The 22,187-nt window shown below is 41.8% G+C and overlaps 1 protein-coding gene across 1 annotated transcript in view; it reads left to right on the top strand.

The window, feature by feature from the left end:
* Positions 1–22,187, top strand: part of aldh1l2 (aldehyde dehydrogenase 1 family, member L2) — a 59,103-nt gene that overhangs the window by 32,944 nt on the left and 3,972 nt on the right. Inside the window, exons 10-22 of the mRNA XM_050036055.1 lie at positions 591–738; positions 2,417–2,536; positions 2,674–2,801; positions 3,209–3,359; positions 6,629–6,699; positions 8,465–8,570; positions 8,714–8,801; positions 11,299–11,392; positions 11,667–11,766; positions 16,275–16,373; positions 16,629–16,794; positions 19,915–20,020; positions 20,108–20,307. Coding sequence (XP_049892012.1) covers positions 591–738; positions 2,417–2,536; positions 2,674–2,801; positions 3,209–3,359; positions 6,629–6,699; positions 8,465–8,570; positions 8,714–8,801; positions 11,299–11,392; positions 11,667–11,766; positions 16,275–16,373; positions 16,629–16,794; positions 19,915–20,020; positions 20,108–20,307 — 1,577 coding nt within the window. The remainder of the gene's footprint in view (positions 1–590; positions 739–2,416; positions 2,537–2,673; positions 2,802–3,208; positions 3,360–6,628; positions 6,700–8,464; positions 8,571–8,713; positions 8,802–11,298; positions 11,393–11,666; positions 11,767–16,274; positions 16,374–16,628; positions 16,795–19,914; positions 20,021–20,107; positions 20,308–22,187) is intronic.

Genomic DNA, 22,187 nt, shown 5'->3' on the forward strand with positions numbered 1-22,187 from the left:
AATAAATGCATAAAATGTGGATGGATTATATTAAATAAAGTACCTTTTTTATAGCAGTATCACTATAAGGTTCCTGGTACTGTAATTAATTAAATGATACCCAGCCCTACCTGCCCTGTGGGTTGTGAGGCGACCAGCACATCACTACTACTCGCTAATGATAAGCTAATAGATGGATTAATACGTCTTTACTGTCCACAGGTCAATTGCACATATCTGTGGTTGGTAAATCCATATGAATTTATTTCTATGTCAGTTGTTTTGGGGGCTGCTTCAATATAGCAGAAGAAAAACTCATAATCACTTATATCATAATTACTGGAACACATTTTTTCATCCTTTCATTTTCAATACATTATATTCTGCTGTCTGAATGCAATGCTGTGCCATATGTGGTCCGCAGGCCACCAGTTGACGATTGCAATATTAAGGACTGGGGCTGTAATGCAACAAAAAAAATAATAAAATGGGATTAGGGAATTTTATGAACAAATAATACAAAGTCAGACAAATAAAAACTGTAAGCCTATAAATTATTATAAACCCTGTAAGAACAGCTACTGATGAAGCTCTGTTGTCTCTGTTTCCAGGCTGGTGGAGGAGGTGAAGCAGAAGTGCGTGGGCGTCCAGCTGCAGAATGAAGACGTGTACATGGCTACCACCTTCAAGGACTTCATCCAGATGTTTGTTCGCAAGTTGAGAGGAGAGGACCAGGAGGAGGAGCTGGTCATCGACTATGTGAGTCCCCCATTCCCCCTGTGAATCCCAACTGAGTCCGAAGGTTCGTGGGGGCAGAAAAACCGTGATCTGATATTATTCTGCACACAGCATGAGTCAGCAGACATCAGTGTATAGTGAAAGAAGTTGTTTTCCTCACTAAGCAGATTTATAGTTGTGCGTTGGCTCTACGCAGAGCTTATGCTGTAGCCAACACCATTGCGAGCATTTATACTTTTGCAGTGGTGTGTCTGTGTTGCTTTGCATTTACAACTCCAAAACACAAGCTGGCGGTGGGGTTTCTGTGAAGTGCTATAAAGTTTGATTGATTCAAACACACATTAAACATGGCTTATTAGAGACAACTTTAAACAGAAGAACACACACCTGCTTTATTATAACTCACAGGATTCACAGACAAAACTCTTGTCTTTTGCTGGACACATTTTCCCCATAAATACAACATGCTAATGTTATTAGCACAAGCCTATGGCATTTTACATTGTATACATTAGCCTAGTAGCTAGCAGAAATTTCCTCCACCCATGTGAAGCCAGGAACAACAGCAACATGTAACAAAGGTTACATTACAAAATTCGGCTCCGTTGCAACTCACAAGGTTCATTGACAAAACAACTCTCTTTTACTTAACACGTTTTCCCCACAAATAAAACATGCTAATGTTATTAGCATAAGCTTATGACATTTTACATTGTTTAAATTACCCCAGTGGCTAGTGGGGTTTTCCTCTAATAATAATATGAAGCCAGGATTAATCACACAAGACTTAAAATTCTATTTTGTGGGGGCTTTATTGTCTTAACAATTTATTGTTTATCTGTGAAATTAAAGTAAATAAAATCTTCGTTTCTTCCAAGGGAAATGGTTTTCAGTTTACAAAAATAAACAGGAGACCTGTGTTGCCACCACGTGGGGTAACATTTCTCGGGAAGTGCATGTCAGGCAACGGCTTATGCTATGGCATAGGGTACATGTCTACACAGAGCCTATGCCACAGGTACGGCATTGATTTGACAAAGAAGTACAAATCTTGAATAAGTGGTTAAGGGTGTGCAGCCTGTCGCCTGCAACTCCTCATCTGACAGCTCACTGTGGCTGCTGCTGACTGTCCCTGTCTCCCTGCAATATTTCAGACTTACCCACTGTCAGAAAATGCCCCAAATTACTGTTGTTTTGTTTTGTAGATGCGTTTATGATGAACAATGGCTCACTGAAAATACATTGCAGTTCCTGTGACCCCATCATAATAAAAGTCATGTTTAGTTACATACATTTAATGTGAGGCTGGAAATGTTGGGTTTGCATTAACAGTAACTTATTACAGCATGTTTCCCACCAATGTGAATGAATGAATGAATGAATGAATGAATGAATGAATGAATTTATTTATTTTGAACATAAAAAAATAAAATTTAAAAACCGAAAACGGAATACAAACCACAGACATCCAGTTCATAATACTGCAAGTATATGAATACTGCATTACTTTGGTCAGTGAGTTTTGAGATTACTTTAAAGTTAGATACTTTCATTTAACTTCCAAATCAGATTGTTTCTAGATTTTTTAAATATTTTTCATCACACGTTATATTTTTAGATGTGCACAAAGGTGCTTGCAAACATGTTTGGGGTTGGCTGATTCGTGATTGCTGTACTGTCACTGCTGTATTGTATGCAGGCAACCAAAGACGTGAACAACATGACAGTAAAAATGCCACACCAGTGTTTCATCAATGGCAAGTTTGAGGATGCAGAAAACGGCAAGACCTACGGTACCATCAACCCTACTGATGGATCAGTGAGTCACAAGAATACCCCCTCCCCCCACACACACCCACACACACACATACATGCACAGGAGGTTTTGTCAGAGGAATCGTTTGTTGCACTTGTATTGATTATTTGAGTGTGTGTGACCATTGCGTCTTTGACCAGGTGATCTGTAAAGTGTCCTATGCCTCAGTGGGGGATGTAGACCTGGCAGTAGCAGCTGCCAAAGAAGCTTATGATAATGGACCCTGGGGCAGGATGAACCCTAGAGACAGAGGAAGCCTGCTTTACAGGTGAGTAGCTCCACCTAGAGGACTACAGTGGGATTGCATGATTACAAAAACCACTCCAGTCCAGATTCTTCAAGGCCAGAAACACACACCAAACAACCATGACTAAATGACATGTTTTTTTTTCTGCTATAGCACACAGGCTTGCTGTACTCTCTTTTTCAAAATCAGCATCCTTAGCAAATAAAAATACTCCAGGAAAATGTGTACCGCTAATATCAATTTAGAGGCTAGACAGCTAATTAGCTGGTCAGCTGACTTTCCTTATTTCTGTACAGCCAATCAAATGTTGCATGAAGCTGTAACGTCAGCATCCGATCATAGTTAGAGCAGACAGTCACACTGACCGGCAGTCTCAGCCATCTTAAATACATCCCCACAGTCTGTCCCCTCTGACCTTCTCCCTCCAGGCTTGCAGACCTGATGGAGGAACACCAGGAGGAGCTGGCCACTATCGAGTCCATCGACTCAGGAGCTGTGTACACTCTGGCCCTCAAGACACACGTAGGCATGTCCATCCAGACCTTCCGGTACTTTGCTGGCTGGTGTGACAAAATCCAGGTAGGTTAAAGGAATACTTCACCTGCGTAAACTGACCATTTTTGTATCAATTAATGAATGCGTGTTATGTTGAATTTGTGATTTTTTTTTATTTTAATTTTTTTTTGCCTCCATGGTGAATGGAGAATCCAAAAAAGGTGAACATTCTTCATGAACTGAAGTAAACGGGGACCACATTGAACTATATCAAAACATCAGTTTACAAATTCTCACTCGTGCAGTATAGTGCAAGTCTTATTTATCCAGTCATATGCTCAGTACTTCCCAGACACATGCATTTTCACTAGGAGGTTGGCATCAGCAGACCTGAGAGTGTGGGAGGGAGTGTGCCAGTGGAGGAGCTTAGACAGGTAGGGGTAGGCCAGGTTGTGGAGAGCTTTGTAAGTGACGATGAGGAGTTTGAAGTTTATGTTTTTAGTGTTTATGCTGATGAACTGATATCTGTGGGAGAGGTAGGATCTGAGCCAGGAGAGTGCAGAGCCGGTGATGCTGAGAGCGGTTTCAAGGCGGTAAATGGATGGTAAATGGACCTGCATTTGTATAGCGCCTTTCTAGTCATCTAGTGACCACTCAAAGCGCTTTTTACACATTCACCCATTCACACACACATTCATACACTGGTGGCCTACCATACAAGGTGCCACCTGCTACTCAGTTTTAACACACTCACACACCGATGGAACAGCCATTGGGAGCAATTTGGGGTTCAGTATCTTGCTCAAGGATACTTCGACATGCAGCCTGGAGGAGCCCGGGATCGAACCGCTGATCTTTCGCTTGGTGGACGACCCGCTCTACCTCTGAACCACAGCCGTGGTACAGAAGGATGGAATGGATTATGTTGTCAAATGCTGCACTCAGGTCAAGAAGGATGGGTATGTTGAGTTTGCCAGCATCATAGGAGAGGAGACGGTTGTTTGTGACTTTGAGGAGGGCAGATTCAGTGCTGTGGTGGGAACGGACACCAGACTGGAATGATTCATAGAGGTTATTGACGGAGAGGTGGGCTTTGTATCAGATTTTGTATACTTTTGTTTACTATCAGATATCAATATATACTTTCAACATATTGTACCACAATAGCCGTAATTAGAATTATAATATTATTACTTTAATTAATGTTGTTGTGAGCTACTGTCATTACCGTCTGTCCTGCATCTCTCTCTGTCTCTCTCTCTCTGTCTCATTGTGTCATACGGATTACTGTTAATTTATCATGTTGATCTGTTATGTAGGACATCTATTGCACGTCTGTCCATCCTGGAAGAGGGATCCCTCCTCAGTTGCTCTTCCTGAGGTTTCTACCGTTTTTTTCCCCGTTAAAGGTTTTTTTTGGCGGGGAGTTTTTCCTTATCCGCTGTGAGGGTCATAAGGACAGAGGGATGTCGTATGCTGTAAAGCCCTCTGAGGCAAATTGTGATTTGTGATATTGGGCTTTATAAATAAAATTGATTGATTGATTGATTGATTTGAGTTGTGAAGCCGCTGAACAGCACGTTACAGTAGATAGATAGATAGATAGTAATAGAAAGGGGAGGTTGGAGATAGGTCTGTAGTTGTTTGGGAAGTCAGGATTGAGTAGTGGCCAGGTCTCTGTGGATAGTATCAACTTTGTCTTGGACAAATGACAAAAAAGAGGTGCATTTTTTGACTGTGAAGGATTGGGAACAGTTGTTGAGGGGGTTGAGGAGTTTGTTGATTGTGGTGAAAAGTTCTTTGGGGTTTCCGGAGCCAGACTGTAAGAGCTGAGAGTAACAGGTGGAATGGCCATATGACATCTTTATATTGTTGAAGGTGGTCTTTGTAGGCTTTAGAATGGACTGTTGGACCTGTTTTTGTGAAGAGTCTTTCTAGCTGACGGCCCCGGGTTTAATCTGGCTATATTCACCCTCTGTCTCGGCTCAGTTTATTGCCTGTCTCTTTAAAACCGACACTTTTTACCATTAAACATCACCAATATAAGTTCCTGAACACAACCAGACACGTTCCAGCAGGAATATGATCCAAAATAAGGGAGAAATTAACAACAGCCACAGCCACGTTTACATGTTGACCTGACATTAGTATGTGGCTATGTACATTAGCAGTGTACTTGCAGCCTTGGGATGACTTTGTATAGGGGCTCTTTCTGTAGCGTGAAAAAAAGCTTCTAAACACAAGAAGAGAGAAGTTTACAACATTGGCAACCAAGATTACATGTTTCCCTGATGTCTGCATGTAACTCCATGTAGCAGTGTGGGCTACATAATGTAAACACTTGCAGTAGTGTGCCTGGAGCAGATGGCCTTATAAAGAAATCAGGCACATTGCGATGTCATACTGTAGCAAGAGTAGAAAAAGCATTCTCAGACACGTTTGGGGCTTGATACTTTTAGGCGGAAGTGTTTTATATTGTAACGTTTTAACCAAAACATACAGTATGTGTTTGGGAAGTAGTGAACACACGACTGGATTAATGAGACTTGGATTATACTGCTCGAGTTGTGTGAGAGTTTGAAAGCTGATGGGTTTTTTTCTTTTGTAATTTATTTTTTATTGGTAACATGCAACAAACATAGATTTCCATACATTGTTCTCAGATACAGTACACACGTATCATACATTGATGTTTGTCACAGATAGCCAAAGTATTTTTTGAAACAAACAGTCTTTATAAATGAACAATTAGGCAGTGATCCTATTCTTTACCATACAGTCACTGTTCCTTGAATACAAAAGCAGGCCTAAGGGGTTTCACATAATTCACCCAGCCTTCCCATCGTGAAGCAAATGGTTCCATCTTATGATTAACAAATGCTGTTATTTTCTCCATATTGTGAATGTCCATTGTGATTTCCATCCATGTATTCAGAATTGGGCTCTCCTGTGACATCCATTTCTTAGTTACAGCCTTTTTCCCAGCCACCAGCAGTATATTCATTAGATATTTATCCCTTCTCAACCATTCTTGAGGTATATGTCCAAAATACATGGTCTTACGAAAGCTGATGTTTTGATATAGTTTTTGCTGTTATTAGAAGTTGCCCAAATTAGTTTAAATTCATAAAGAATATTCACCTTTTTTGGATTCTTTCCTCACCATGGAGGAATGAGAGAAACACATTGTTTTCTTTACGAATTCCAGGTAACAAAGGGTGAGTAATTTATATACAAGTGATCATTTTATGGGTGAAGTGTTCTTTTAACACTCGGGCACCCACACCCTGCATTCTTATAAACAGTTGACACTGATCATAATATTAAAGGCACACATGGTTTCTTTGTTGCAGGGCAAGACAATCCCCATCAACCAAGCCAGGCCTAATCGCAACCTGACCTTCACAAAGAGAGAACCTCTAGGGTAAAAGCTGTGGATTTACTAAATGCTTTCTATATTTGAATATTGTCATTGAATTATACTGAACTGTTTGATCCAATCAACTGATGCGTGTCCATGTGCATATTTATGGGTCAAGCATGAAGGCCCAAAAGTTCAGTTTTTAAAAGGCCATGTTCCTTACACCCTAAGTCTGATTGACTTAAAATGCAGCACAGCTCAATGTGCTCTACTAAAAAGCCTCAATAACCATTTTGAATTTTTTGAAAAACACATTTTTTGTGGATCATCTTTGGATGAATCTTAATAACAATGTTAAATCATGTGTGTAAAATAATTCGTAATAATCAATTGGTGGCGTCCCAATGCAATTTAGATTTTTTTGAAAAACACATTTTCGACATCACTTTCAAAACCGTAGGTCTGATTTGTACTTAATTTTCTGTGGATCATCATTAGACAAGGCTTACCAAAGGTTATCAGAATCTTTTTGGTAGTTTATTGTGTTTAGAAGATATTGACCAATGAACAGTATGGGGGGCCTGGCTTAGCATATAAATGGACCTAACTCCTTGGCCGTTGAGCCGATCATCACAAAACCTGCAGGAAATGTCCGTTCAAGTACTAGCAATATACTCTGTAAAAACTGGGGTGGCATAACACAAATTAGACTATAAATCAGACATTGTCCAATCACTACAAAACCTGTGGGATATGTTGAATTATAATGTTGAACCACGTGTGCGAATTTATTTTGAAATTGCTCAATAAGAGGTGCCACCAGTTGTTAACATTTGCATTGGCCTTTTGCAAAAGCCAAAATATAGCCAAAATATGTATATATATGTGTGTCTTTCGGACCTGTGTGTATATGTGTGTCTTTCAGACCTGTGTGTAATTGACAGCAAGAGTGAAAAAATTGAATTTCCCCTCAGGGGGATTAATAAAGTATATAAAATTTAAAAAAAAATTAAATTAAATTGACCAATAAGAAGCAACAGTGTTGCTAAAAAAGAGCGTTGCCTGTTAAGGGTTTTTTGGGGGAGTTTTTCCTTATCCGCTGTGAGGGTCCTAAGGACAGAGGGATGACGTATCCTGTAAAGCCCTCTGAGGCAATTTGTGATATTGGGCTTTATAAATAAAATTTAATTGAACAGAGATTTGGTCGTGAATAAATGGGCATCTGTCCGCTCATCATAAAATCTTAAGGTTATCTTTAATAAAGATGTTTTAAACTGTGAAACGTCTTGATCCTACCCAGCTTTCAAGTTATCTCAAGTACAACTTGAGGGAATTTCTTCAGATTTTGCACGAATGTCCACTTGGACTCAACAATTACCTCATTGGATTGTGGTGGTCATAGGGCAAAGGTCAAGGTCACTATGACCTTGTCTGTGTAATTCTTGTGAATGTGGTATCTCAACAACACCTTGAGGGAATTTCTTCAATTCGACACAAATGTTCACTTGGACTCAACAATAAAGTGATTGGATTTCAGTGGTCAAAGGTCAAGGTCAGTGTGACCTTGCGTCTGTCTCATTTACACGAAGGTGATATCTCAAGAACACCTTTAGGGACAGCAGGAATAGAAGGGGAAACATCGGGTCAGATACTGAATTGGTGTCACTAATCTTGTGCTGATTTTATAGATATTCTGTGCAGAAAATATGTGTGAAGCATCCATGCATCCGTGTTTTCACAGACATGGATGTAAACTGTAAGAGAAACACGACTGGTGCGCTGAGGCATGCAACCACGGGGTGGTAATTCTATGTTTTTTTTCTGTCAGTGTGTGTGCCATCATCATCCCATGGAACTATCCTCTCATGATGCTGGCATGGAAGAGTGCTGCCTGCCTCGCAGCTGGGAACACACTTGTTCTTAAACCAGCACAGGTGAGTACACATATATTAGTAGTGAAATAAGTAGTAGTAGTTTCTTTAGCTAAGTGTTAAGGTGATTCAGTATCACAGTATTTACAAAGGTTGAATGGATCTAGTATCAGAGGGATGTCATACAGTATTTCCAATATTTTCAGGTCACTCCGCTGACAGCACTGAAGTTTGCAGAGCTGTCAGTGAAAGCTGGCATTCCAAAAGGAGTCATCAACATTTTGCCAGGATCAGGTATTGAACACAAATACAGCATCCACATAGTCTTTTTTTCTTTCATTAGCAATTGTGATTTTTGGCCTTGATGTCATGAGATCAAGGAAACATATGAAGTGCAAATAAAATCAGACTGATTGCAACTCCAGGCCAGTGATACCCAACATCGATTGCTTGTTAATACAAAGGAGAGTCTACTTGTAACCCCTTGTTATACATTACGGGCATATAATATGTGACCAATTCAGTCAAAGAGTGATATTGCCTTCTCAGTCTGTTTGATTTTACTAATTTTTAGAGGCTTGACAAGTTAAAACTGCATAGTATTTTACAAGAAAGAAAATGTTTGTGTTGCAGAATTTTTTTCTCTTGTTTCTTAGTCTGGTAATAATCTTATAACCTCTTATGGGGTTCTGACCCAGAGCTTGGAAACCATTGCACAAGGATACATGTACACATTTACATCACATGTTCTAACACGTATGCAGATCTGGATTGGAAAATCTGGGTCAAAGATTATAAAATGTACCATTTTAAGTAGAATGCTAATGGTATTTAAGTTTTCTATTCCACAAAATATCCATTATCAAGGTATAGAAACTTGAGGTTAACTGATACTATATTAACAATACTTTGCAATAGGAAAAAGCCATTTAATTAATCAGCCGATATCACTCACTCACGGACTCTCGGTGTAGCGCTACAGCGCTGGACATAAAAGTTAATCTAAACCCATGTTGAAATGAAGAACAATACACTTAGACACACTCACTCAGCAGAAGAGACCTGCTTTCTCAGGAGCTGTATTCATTGATCATTTAAAGGAACATTGTGCAAGATTTAGGGGGAATTAGTGGCATCTAGTGGTGAAGATTACAGATTGCAACCAGCTAAAACTTCTGGTAAGAATTTCTTCAGTGTTCATTGTTCAGTAGGTTCTTACCGGGAGCTGAATTATCCACAGAAGTCTCTTCCTCTCCAAAACAAACAGACCAGGTGATTAAAACCGATGAAATCCCTGAATAAAGCAGTTTTTACATTACAAATCAGTGTTTGTGAGACGCTGTTTGGCATGTCAGAAATAGGTGGCTTGCCCACCACATGCTAATGTGTGCTTCCCTTTTTTTCTTCAGGAGGTTTTTACTGGGAGCCAAATTATCCACAGAGTTAAAAATAAAACTGGTAAAAAACTAAAACTAAACGACTAAAACGAATAAAGCAGTTTCACATTAGAAATCAGTGTTTTTCCAATCCTGTGCGTTGCATTTGGGCTTCTAACTACAGTGGCTGATGCGAAAACGCAAATGTCCTTATCTAGAGCCAGTGTTTGGTTTGTTCTGGGCTACTGTAGAAACATGGAGGTGTAACATGGCGATCTCCATAATGAGGACTTGCTCCCTATGTAGATATAAATGGCTCATTCTAAGGTAATGAAAACACAGCAGTTCTTATTTTCAAGCAATTATACACTAACTCATTTTATTTTATTTCTATTTTAGTACCACTGTGTTGTTGTTGATGAGGGGAAGTGTGGATGTTTTTTTGTTTTTTATGAGCTGCTGGACAGCTGAATTTCCCTTCGGGGTTAAATAATGTTCTTTCTATTCTATTCTATTCTATTCTATTCTAAAGAAAAGATACTTCTACTGCTTCATTTCTGCCAATATAACCCTTAAATCCTACATACTGGACATGTAACACAACCCTCCCCTCTTCAGCTCCAGTCAGCGATGTATGTCCCAGCGAGACTGGAGCCTGCACAGGCATCGACCACTATCGGACCCAAGTTCCACAGATAATGATAGTTTGTAAAACATCCTATTGGTCAGCCTCTAATATAAACTCTGATAACCCTTCTTCCTCTCTGTCATAGAGCTCCACTTCTGCCCAAAAATGATTAAAAAAAAAAAAGAAAACACATCAGTGAGCCACACAATGTCACTGGGTGACATGTTCCTTCATTACCATGAACACACTCAACTGTGGTTTATTTAGACTCAATCCAACATACACCATCCTGCTGCCACGAAAGCACCAAATGTGGATTAGTCCATCACTAAAAATAGTCTCAAACAATACACTATTTCCTCCTGCTTGGGTAACATCTGATAAGAACTACAGTGACCAGGTGTTTCAGGAATTTGCTGAGCTTTTTTAAAAAAAGTAAAACTATTTATTTGCGAGCTGTTTGTAAAGATTGACGTTGTCAGTAGTAAACAATGAGCTTAGAAATAAGAACCACAGACAGAGCAAGGAAATCACAAACTATTTACAGATAGGCTAACAATCAGTAGTTGACACTATACAGTATCCCCACCCTTATACAGTTCCCCTTCGATTCCATACACTGTGTTCTCTTTCTGTAACATATGCCAACTGTATAAACATAAATTATGGGCTGATGTAGAAAGAAAAGGAAGTGCTGCCACTTGTATACCTCTGACTCAGTTCACTGAATATGGAACCTTCCTCTTCAATCCATAATCCACCTCACTGATTCCATCCTCTCCTCTAGGTGGCATGGTAGGACAGCGTTTGTCCGAGCACCCAGACATCCGCAAGTTGGGCTTCACTGGCTCCACACCTATTGGCAAACAGATCATGAAGAGGTATGACCTGATAAACTCATTGCTTTGTTGACTTAAAGGTATACTATTACTTATATTACTACTACAGAAATTGAATTGTTTTTTTCTGCACTGTCTACGATTTTTTTATAGCTTCCTCATAGATGCATGCTGCTGAGCATCTAGCGCCTGGTTGCTACCTATTTATAAAGCCTTATCCTCACCTGCGCATGGTGCCCAGTACACCTCAAACTGTAAACCTTTAACTGCCAGGTGAAACTTCATGCCCTTCTTTTTCTGTGATTTCCGTTTGAAGCTGTGCACTCAGTAACCTGAAGAAGGTTTCTCTGGAGCTGGGAGGGAAGTCGCCTCTCATCATCTTCAATGACTGTGACATGGACAAGGCTGTTCGCATGGTGAGACTCACAGAGAGAGAAGACAGGGTCGGTTAATGTTGGCTGAATGCAATGTATCCTCATAGAACAGTTCATATGATAACCTACTAATTTGCGCCCCACGTCCTTAACGTACAGATAAGTAATTAACGTTAAGTTATGGAGGTTAGGTTTAAGAAAAGAAACATGGTGAGGATGTACCTTAAAATGACAAAGTTCACACGGTTCCGAAAACATGTCGCTAAGGGACAGTCACGGGGCGAAGTCCAGGGGCATCATTTATAACCCATGTGTGTACAAAAAAAGGGCTTGAAATGTGCGTACGCCACTTTCTAAGCATAAATTGGGATTTATAAAGAAAATGTTGATGAAGAAAAAAAGTTAAGGGGAAACCTGACCATTGTGTACTCACATTTTAGAGACAGGGGAAATTGGGGAAATTGGCGACACACATGCTAAGATGGTGAAGTGAAGCCAGACATTAGCTGACTCAAAGGTATATTATGTAGAAATTGTTGGTTTCAGTATTCAGACAGTATCACTAATGAAAGTGAACGTGAAAGCAAACCCCAGATTCACTTTATTCATGTTTTTCAGTGCTGTGTCTGCGATTTTTCGGAGCTTCCTCTTGGATGCTTGCTGCTGACGGTCTGGCCACTGGTCACTACCTTTTTATAAAACTCCAACCTGGCACATTTTGGAGACAGGGGAAACACATGCTTGTGTGTCACCAATTTCCCCTGTCACCGCATTGTCTTCTTATACTGTGCATATATCACCAAGTATCATGCTGACACTCCTGGTCAGCTGTGTAGAGTAGCGCGTACAGCTGAATGATTCCAGGCTGTAGTAGGTGACAGGATTCAGGAAAGTCTGGCTTTCCTTTACCTGATAATAAGCATGAATATACTGAGTCATTTTCACCTCAACCACGTTAACCTGGCTAACTGATGATATTAACGTCATTGGTTGTAGAAATCCAAGATACCGTCAAACTGCATTAAATTATTTTTCAATAATCTCTTCATATATTGTGCATATATCACCAAGTACCATTTTAGTTTTTAGATAGTCTTTGCGTGTAAAATGGCTACAGGGAACATGAGTGTGCTGTCAGACGCACAGAGCACACTGGAGACACTGCGATACTCCACTTCTCATCCCACACATCATCACCACCTGCACATATGGATTGTTTGAATTAGTAAAGACATCAAGGTGCAGTTCTTTTTTTTGCCATCCACCTTTAGTTCTGATCTTAAAAAAAAATGTCAGGTAGTGTCCTTGACATAGAGTTTTTGGAAAAATGAAAAAGTGATTTCAGAGAAAAGTAAACAGAGGGACCTATAATATTTGTTTGTCAGCACTGATCAGCTTGAAAAGATGAAGATAGTTAGAGGATAATGGTTCGTTCGTTTTGTACTCGGAGGTCGGAAATTCCCTGTTCCCAGTCGGAAGTTTAAACTCGGACGCACCCTGAGATCGGATTTCCAACTCGGAAACTCAGAGCAGCCGCATTAACCCCGACTTACGAATTCAAGATGGCTGCCGGTCACCTACATAGTGAGTAAACACTCTGCTTAAGTACTGTTTATAGCAGTTTTATCTTACTTGTTTTACATTAGGTCAGCCTCATCCGCAGTGTTCATCAGTTGGAGTGCAGGATGGTTTTGAAGCTGTCTATACTCCGAAAGTGAAAGGGCAACAAAGGCTTCCTTGCAGGCATCCATTTTTTTCCCGACTTGTCCACCGTTGTCAACTAGAATGCACATGAGAGCAAGTACTGGCCCTAGCCACCTTCATCGAAAATGGCTTCCAGAGGAAGTCAAAAACAGGGACAGTGTTTCTCGACCTCACCGCTGCCTATGATACTGTATGGCATAAAGGCCTCCTTCTGAAACTCTCAAAATCACTCCTTGCCTGGGCGACAGAAACCATCAAAACTCTGCTCTCCAACCGGAGGTTCAGAGTTCACCTCGGACAGAACAAGAGCGCTTGGAGAATGCCGAAGAATGGGCTTCTGCAAGGGTCAGTTTTAGCACCAACCCTGTTTAATCTATACACAAACGACCTACCCATCACCAAATCCCGCAAATGTATCTATGCAGATGACATCTGTCTGGCCTTCCAAGCACCAGACTTTGGTTCACTTGAATGTGTGCTCAATGAGGACCTCGCCAAACTTGGCCAGTACTGCAAAACCTGGCGCCTAAAACCAAGCCCAGCAAAAACAGTCAACAGTGTGTTCCACCTCCACAATGCTGAAGCTGCCAGAGAACTGAACATCCACCTGAGCGGACTTAAACTGAAGCATGCCCCCACTCCAACTTACCTTGGAGTGACCCGTGACAGGACCCTATGTTCAAGGAACATCTTAAAGGGATGGCAGCTAAGGTGAAGTCCAGAAATAACCTGCTCTGCAAGCTTGCTGGCTCAAAATGGGGGGCAGAAGCCCCCACACTGCGCACCTCAGCACTGGCCCTCGCATACTCCTCAGCAGAATATTGCGCCCCTGTTTGGTCCAGGTCACCCCATACACACCATGTGGACACCCAACTCAACACAACCATAAGGATCATGACTGGGACAATCCGCACAACACCACTCCCCTGGCTCCCCATCCTATCAAACATAGCCCCTCCACACATCCGGCGAGTAGCCTTCACTCAAAGGATGCTCCAAAAGGCCAAAGACTCCCCTCATCTACCAGTCCACACAGACATCTTCAATCCACCCACTGCCCGACTTCCATCTAGACGTCCAATTTGGAGGAATCCCCCGCCAGCTGACTTTACCATCCAATCAGCTTGGGAAAAGGAATGGGAGTCCAAAGATGTCCCAAACAAACATCTGGTGTCAGACCCTACCCTGCTGGTCCCTGGCACCAACCTCTCGAGACAGTGGTCAACCCTAAACAGATTCAGGACTGGACATGGCCCCTGCCTGGCCAGCCTTCACAAGTGGGGCAGCAGCTCAAGCCCACTGTGTGCTTGTGGAGAGGAGCAAACATTGCAACACATCATTGAAGCTTGCCCTCTACAAAGACTTGAAGGAGGCTTAGTCACCCTCCATACAGCAGATCAGACGGCAACTGCTTGGCTGAAGGACTTTGCATTCGCTAAATAAATAAATAATAACTAGAATGCAAAAACTGTTGTCAAATAGGAGGTGACATAAGTCCCACTTCCGACTTCCGAGTACAAAACGAACGCACCATATAGTCTATCGGCTACAGATGCAGGCTGCTCTCGCAAATTTTTTGTAAGTTTTCCTAGAAAAAGCAATGCAGCCTGTATGCATATATTTTGAAAGAAAAAACTGAGACTGCCAGAGACTTTTCCCTGGAGTCGCATGTTCGGATCCGTGTGAACTTTGAGTCATTTTAGGGTATGTCTGCACCATGTTTCTTTTCTAAATCTTTTCCTAAACCTAACCACAGTAACTTTTATTGCCTATTATGTAACTTCCACAACTTTACGCCAATTACGTAACTGTACATTAAGGATGTAACCTCATTTGTGGGGCGCAAATTCGTAGGATATCATACAAACTGTTGTGCCTGCATTTTCTGTAGGATATCATACAAACCGTTCTATGGAAATACGTTTAAAGAGGACAGTTTAAAAGTGAATCATCACATCATTGACGATCGAGACAGAAGATAGTGAATATAAAGGAAAACTTTGTCGATAGTCAGCTAGCTATGTGTCATCACAGTGTGTGCTGATGAACGGTTTTTGGCTTTCCCCTGTGCCACCAGCTGCCAAACCTTTGCCGTCAGATGGACAGGCAGCTCCAGGGGAAGCTAAACACCATTTATTTGCACACACTGTGATGACATAAAGCTGGTTGAATATCATTAAGTTTCCCTGCTTCCCTTCCCTGGTTCCTGTAGAGCAGGGTAGGCCTTTTTAAAGTGTTATAATTATTAAAAAGCGAAATCAGCATGTGTATACATTCAGTAGGTTTCAGTAGCAAGCTAGCTAACCCTACACTTTTCAGGGTTTAATTTTGGTTTTGAAATGGGAAAGAAACGTGGATCTCCTTCCAACCTCTCCAGGTAACAAGTATCATAATACACATGCCCCAGGCACAATGTGTAGCTGGAAATCAACAAAACTAGCCTAAAAATGAAGGAAATCTGCATGAGAGTCTGTGAAGAACTGCCATGTTGTTGTTGGACCGTTGTTGGAGCCAGCTGATTTGACGCTATGATTGGCCAGTCTGTATTCTATGGGTGGGACTTAGCAAGGGGTCAGTTATCAATATTGTAAAATGATGTTGGTGACCAGCTGGGCTGCTTTTACTGATGTTATTATTATGTTGCAAATGTGACATATAAGCCTATATATTTTCAAAGGATTGCTATGAAAATACAGTTTTGTAAACTGCTTATAAATGATGAATAGGTGGGTTAAAGTGCTAAAGTCAAAATCTGTGAATGCATGTCCAGCTTGTTTTAAAAGTGGGGTGGGTCAAATACCATGCTCTTAATTCTGTATCTGTGTTTGTGTGTCTGCTGCTAACAGGGCATGAGCTCTGTGTATTTCAACAAAGGTGAGAACTGCATTGCTGCTGGACGTTTGTTTGTGGAGGAGTCCATTCATGATGAGTACATTAGCCGAGTGGTGAGTAAAAAACACTGATGCAGCCCTCCTCAATAATAATCTGGCACATACTGTACATTGGAAAATAAATACTGAATCAGCAGAGGCTGAGATATCCTAACTTTTAGTGCTTAGTATAGGTCACGCTGCAAAAACAGACTCCTACACTTCCCATAATGCAATTTTAATTTTAAGTCAGTTTGAGCAGAAGAAAAAAAAATTGCTTCCTTAAGCCCAGCAAGTCTTCTGTCTATTTCCCCACCCTTACCCTCCAAGGTGGAAGAGCTCAAGAAAATGAAGATTGGAGACCCACTGGATCGCTCCACAGACCATGGTCCACAGAATCACAAAGCCCACCTGGACAAGCTGCTAGAGTACTGTGAGGTCGGACTTAAGGAGGGAGCTACACTGGTGTACGGAGGCAAACAGGTGGACAGGCCAGGTAGATACACACCGGACAAGACAACTTAAAACTGAATGTTTTTATAAATACACTATTTGTTCACTACACAACTGTAGCACAACTTTATACACAAATGTAGCCTAATCTAATGGCACAGTTTGCAGCCTGGCTGAGAGGACTTTAATTTTCTTGATTTTTTGAAAAAGAGCTTGAAGGCTCTGTCACATGAGGTGGCCCATTGATGCTGCCAGTTCCTCAGGTCTGTCTTCACCTACACACAAAAGCAATTAAAAGTGTGTTGAATACTGTTGATCTTGAATGTGCTCTTACACTGACCAGGTTGTCTGGAGGTGGGGGTGGGGGTGGTACACAGGTAGCAGGTGTCGCAAATTAATAAATGGGCTCGGAAAAAAACATGCACGGGCTCGGGTGGGGTCAGGCTGGATTTTTTTGGGCCGATCTAAGCTCTACACAGCCCTGAGGAATGCAGGAGAAACTTTAAGTGATGGCTTGTTAACTGCAATGATCCTGAAGGGCCTGTTGGACCCATTTAAGCCATTTTCCATCCATCCTTATCCAGCACGGAAAAGTTCAATGCCGTTTGCTCAGATGATGACAGCGTGATGAAAGTGAGAGGAAGAGATAGCAGGAACATTAACGTTAACATTAGGGTCATTTTCACAGGCTTGAACAAAAAATCATAAAACTTAACCTTGCTTAGGTAGGCTACCTTTCTCTCACCCTTTTCTCTCCCTCTACTTCGGACTGTTGTCTCTATGGGCTCTAGTTTCCCGGCGCAGCGCAGGGTGGCGAACCCCGCACAGAGCTTTTTCGAGCAGCGCAACTGAGGCGCGCTCAGTTAGGTAGTTTGGCAGACCGAGGTGCGCTGAGATGGGTGTGGCGGCGCAGCAGGGGGAGGTGTCGACAGATCCAGCTTGGCGCAGTGACAGTTTCATGCCAAAAGGCTTCGCCAAAGGTGCGCTAAAAGCTCGCCAGCTGAAACCGGGTCTACTGTCAGCGCAGGCGGAGCGCAGCCGGTTTAAGTGGAAGTTTGGCTGACCGGCGGTCAGTGCGCACACGTCACCAAAACCTCACAGGCAGGTTTCCAGAATATCAGGCACATTAACAATGCAATAAATACCCAAAAAAAACACTATTCAATGCAACTATCTGCAATCAGCACATAAATGTAATTCTGTATCGACTGTCCCGTCACATCTGATGTCAGATCACAGGGGATTGGCACCGTTTGGCATGCTTGGCACGCGTAATGGAAACCCAACCTGATTTGATTAACACAGCTGCAAACTAATGAGTTCACATCCCTCTCAGCCAACCACAAACAGCCACAGCATCAGATAGGGAGTATATATTCAGCATCTGTCATCTTAGAAAAGTCAAAAGAAAAGAAACAGAGTGAGACTGCGAGAGAGAAAGAGAGAGTGCGTGCGCACGAGAGAAACGCAACATTGATTTACAATTGTGGTGACCTCCTCCCAGGCTACCTTTGCATCATCAGCCCGTGGAGGTCTGCTCGCAGTTCCGTATATTCAGACACTGCGAGCAGACCTCCCGGACCAAAACATCAGTTTCCTCCTGGAAGAAGTTTGGCCATCTGACGCTGCTGCTCTCTTCTGCCATGGCGAATTGAGTAAACTCTCATTACGCCTTCGTGCGGCGCATTTAAGGGCGAGGAGAGGGGCTCATTTGATTGGTGTGATGTGTGTAAAACCCACTCCACGCCTTCTCTCCTCCCTCTTTCCGACTTGCGCAGGTAGGAGGGACGGAGGTGGGAAAGAGGAGCAGCTGCGCCAGGCGCACGGTGTGCCAAACTTGCAAAATCCGCCTGGCCACACCAAGTTGGCGAAGTGCAGGTGCGCTGCGCCCCCGCCTTGCCCGGTCTGTGAAACTAGAGGCCTCTGTCTCCCCTCCACTCTTGAGCGCGCCGCAGTACAACCAGACAGGCAGGTGATGACTCCGGTGTTCGTTTTTCAAAATAAAGTTAATTGCAGCGTAATGTCACATAACACTCTGACATCTCTCCACTTAGTGCATATAGGTCCTGTTTGTGCATGCGTGTGTTCGGACCTGTGTGTAATTGACAACAGAGTGGAAAAAAGAAAAAAAAAATTCCCAATTTCCCCTTGGGGATTAATAAAATAAATTTTTAAAAAAAGACCGACAACACAGTGTCTGCACCTAATAGGACTAACTTTCAGTCTAGTAAGGTCACATTTACACACAGGATACAGGGGGCAAATTTTGAAATGCAAGGAAGACAAATGTATTAATGCTCCCACAATGCCAGATTGTAGGAGCATAGAGCAAAGTTAGCACTTCACAGAAATTAAAATTTTAGCTTTGGTGGGAATTTTAAAATCCATCCAGTCATCCATTGTCATCCGTTTACCTGGGGCCAGGTTGTGGGGGCAGCAGGCTGGGAAAAGTAGTCCAGATGTGCCTCTCCTTCTGGGGGATCCCAAGGCATTCCCAGGCCAGATGAGATCTATAATCCCTCCAGCGTGTTGTGGGTCTACCCCGGGGTCTACCACCAGTGGGACGTGCCCTCCTCCAAGAATCGCCACCTTAACATGGTGGAGGGGTTTGCGTGTCCCCGTGATCCTGTGAGCTGTGTTGTCCAGGGCTACTAGGCCCTGGTAGGGTCTCCCAAGGCAAAGTGGTGCCAGCTGAGGGGCTAGACTAAGAGCGATTCAAGAAGACCTGGATGATACGGCAAATTTGGACCTCAAGTACCTCGCCCGGTATGAGGACACTGAGACCCCCACTTGGAGCCAGACCTGGGGCTTATAAAAAATAAGCGTTATTTATGTATCAATGATTGATCAATGATGATTTGTGAGCTTAACTTTTAAACTACAACAAAGTCCTGACAACAAATGCAAGTTATCAGGGGAGCTGTGTTAGCTAGTGTGCTAACATTTTGCCAGGGTCTTGCCAGATGGCAAACAGGAAAATATCTGAACAAGCTGATGCCATTTTGAAAAGGCATACTATCAGAATTATAGCTAATTAATTGACTGTGGATTGACTGTCAGTTTCTGATTTTGGCATTTGGCACAAAGGAGTTGCTTTGTCTTGTTTTCAGTCTTCTCTAGAAACTTGCATTAAGTAATCATCAATATGGTCATTTTCCTTCAGGTTTCTTCATGGAGCCCACTGTGTTCACTAATGTGGAGGACCACATGTTTATTGCCAAAGAGGAGTCCTTCGGCCCAGTCATGGTGGTGTCCAAATTCAAAGATGGGTAAGTCAAAAAAAAATAGTGCAGTGCAGTGCTGTCATGCAGGTCAAGATACTAACCGGTATCCTCTGTACCTCTTGCAAACCACAGTGATGTGGAAGGCGTGCTTCAGAGAGCCAACAACACAGAGTATGGCTTGGCATCTGGCGTGTTCACCCGTGACATCAACAAGGCCATGTATGTAAGCGAGCGGCTGGAGGCTGGAACAGTATTCATCAACACCTATAACAAGACTGACGTGGCTTCACCTTTCGGAGGCTTCAAACAGTCTGGCTTCGGAAAAGACCTCGGTGAGTCAAAGTGTGAATGTCATGACTGGGACTGGTTCGGCAGAAGATAGATTCACTCGTCTCAAAGTCAAAGGGTTTTTTGAATGGGTCTTTTGTTAGTTGCTTGAAATAAGGTCTGTGGTTCACACAGGTTTAAGAGACTTTCACATTTTTGTTCTAGGACATAAAATACATCAGTAAATACCTCGCTTGCTTATTTTGAAGCAATGTATGTATCTTAAAAAAGGTTGTTTGCTAACAAGGTACTAAATGAGACACGTTGTCATCATACCAACACGTTGTCCCCACAGTCAAGACGTGATTGTTGTATAGCCTAATGTTAGTTTTTTACCTCTGGTGATTACATTTAGCTTCAAAAATCATAAAAGTGGTGTTCATTTATGAAGATTATCACACTGAACGAAATATGTAAGCATCATAAACATTTGTTTGCCACAGAACTTATTTTGTGCAATAATTTGAAATCCCAAAGGCTTTTTGACGATGGAACTAGGGCGATGCTGTTTTCCGTGTTGGCCTACAGAATGACTATACCTGGAGCATTCTATTAAGCCAGAGCAAGACATGGATTTGTGCTAGCTAGCTAATTCTTGTCTCATTTTTTGGTCTGATAAACAGTGAATCCATGAAATTCAGTGTCCCATATCATAATTTGAGTGCCCCCTAGTGCTGAAAAGAAATCCTAATGTTAGAGGAAGCACTGACGTGGAAAATATTTTGATATTGTAGTTTTAGCTGGCTTGCTAACGCAGAGGAATTGCTAGCTAGCTAACACAGCAAAACACTGCCTTGAATGATTATGTCATTTAATTTATCCAGACTCCAAGGCTGATCTACAGCTATCTTGTAGTTTGCAAATTTGGCTTTTTTATCAGCTGACATTATGAAGCAACCTATGTCAGATTAATGGAGCATAGCTTAGTTACAGCTAGCTGTCTATCTCAGATAGCTTGCTTACTAACGGTAGTGCCAGCAAAATACTATCTGAGCGCAGATGTTAGTTGGTTAGGTTGCCAAATTACTTCGACAGCTAACATGATACTAAATTATGTAGCTTTATAATTAGTGTTGATTTAGCCAACAATTAATAATGTAACAGTTAGAAGTGCTTTCTTCTAGCTAAGACTGATGCAGGGGAGACCAGGGAGCTGTGTCTTGAACTAAGGTTAGCCAGCTAGCTGTAACTTAGTTAATATGCATTGTACATGGATCTGCCTTTTGTTTCTTGTAGCGTTAGCTGATAAAATAATTTGCAAACGGTAAACTACCTATCATGGAGCCAATGGTCGAAAAGAAGTTTTTGAAAAATTGCTAATTATGTAATGCTGTAATGTCATTCTAAATATGATTGATATTTAATTTCTAGTATACTATCAACACGATGATGGTCTGTGACTTTCAGTGTTCTTCAGTGTTTTTCACTGGTTTGCCCAGGTGCTTTCTTACGGCTAAGAAGTGTGACCGGAGCATGAGCTGTAGGATGCTGACTGTAGTTCATTCAATGGACTCAGAGAGAGGAGACACTAAAAGCAAGGATTTTTCTAAAAGTTACATATACAGAACCTTTGATTTGAATGTTTGTTCAGGCTTTAATGTAAAGATTGAGATAAAGGAGAACTTCCTGATTTTATGGACATAGGCCATTTCACTAGTTGTGATGATTACAACTCAGCCTAATGATTCTTTCTGTGGCTCTAGGGTGCTTTAATACAATTTTTTTTAAAAAAAAAAGATAAGCTCTTCTTTGCCTCAGGCTTTGCTTTTGTCAGCCTCATGAAGGCCTTTTATTGTGGAGCTGCACACATTGAGAAAGTTGCTAGCTGGGGACAGGTGGATGAAAAAATCCACCGGGCAAGCGTATTTTCTACCAGCCAAATTAA

The sequence above is a fragment of the Epinephelus moara genome, chromosome 23 (genome assembly GCF_006386435.1).
Source record: "Epinephelus moara isolate mb chromosome 23, YSFRI_EMoa_1.0, whole genome shotgun sequence".
NCBI lineage: Eukaryota > Metazoa > Chordata > Actinopteri > Perciformes > Serranidae > Epinephelus > Epinephelus moara.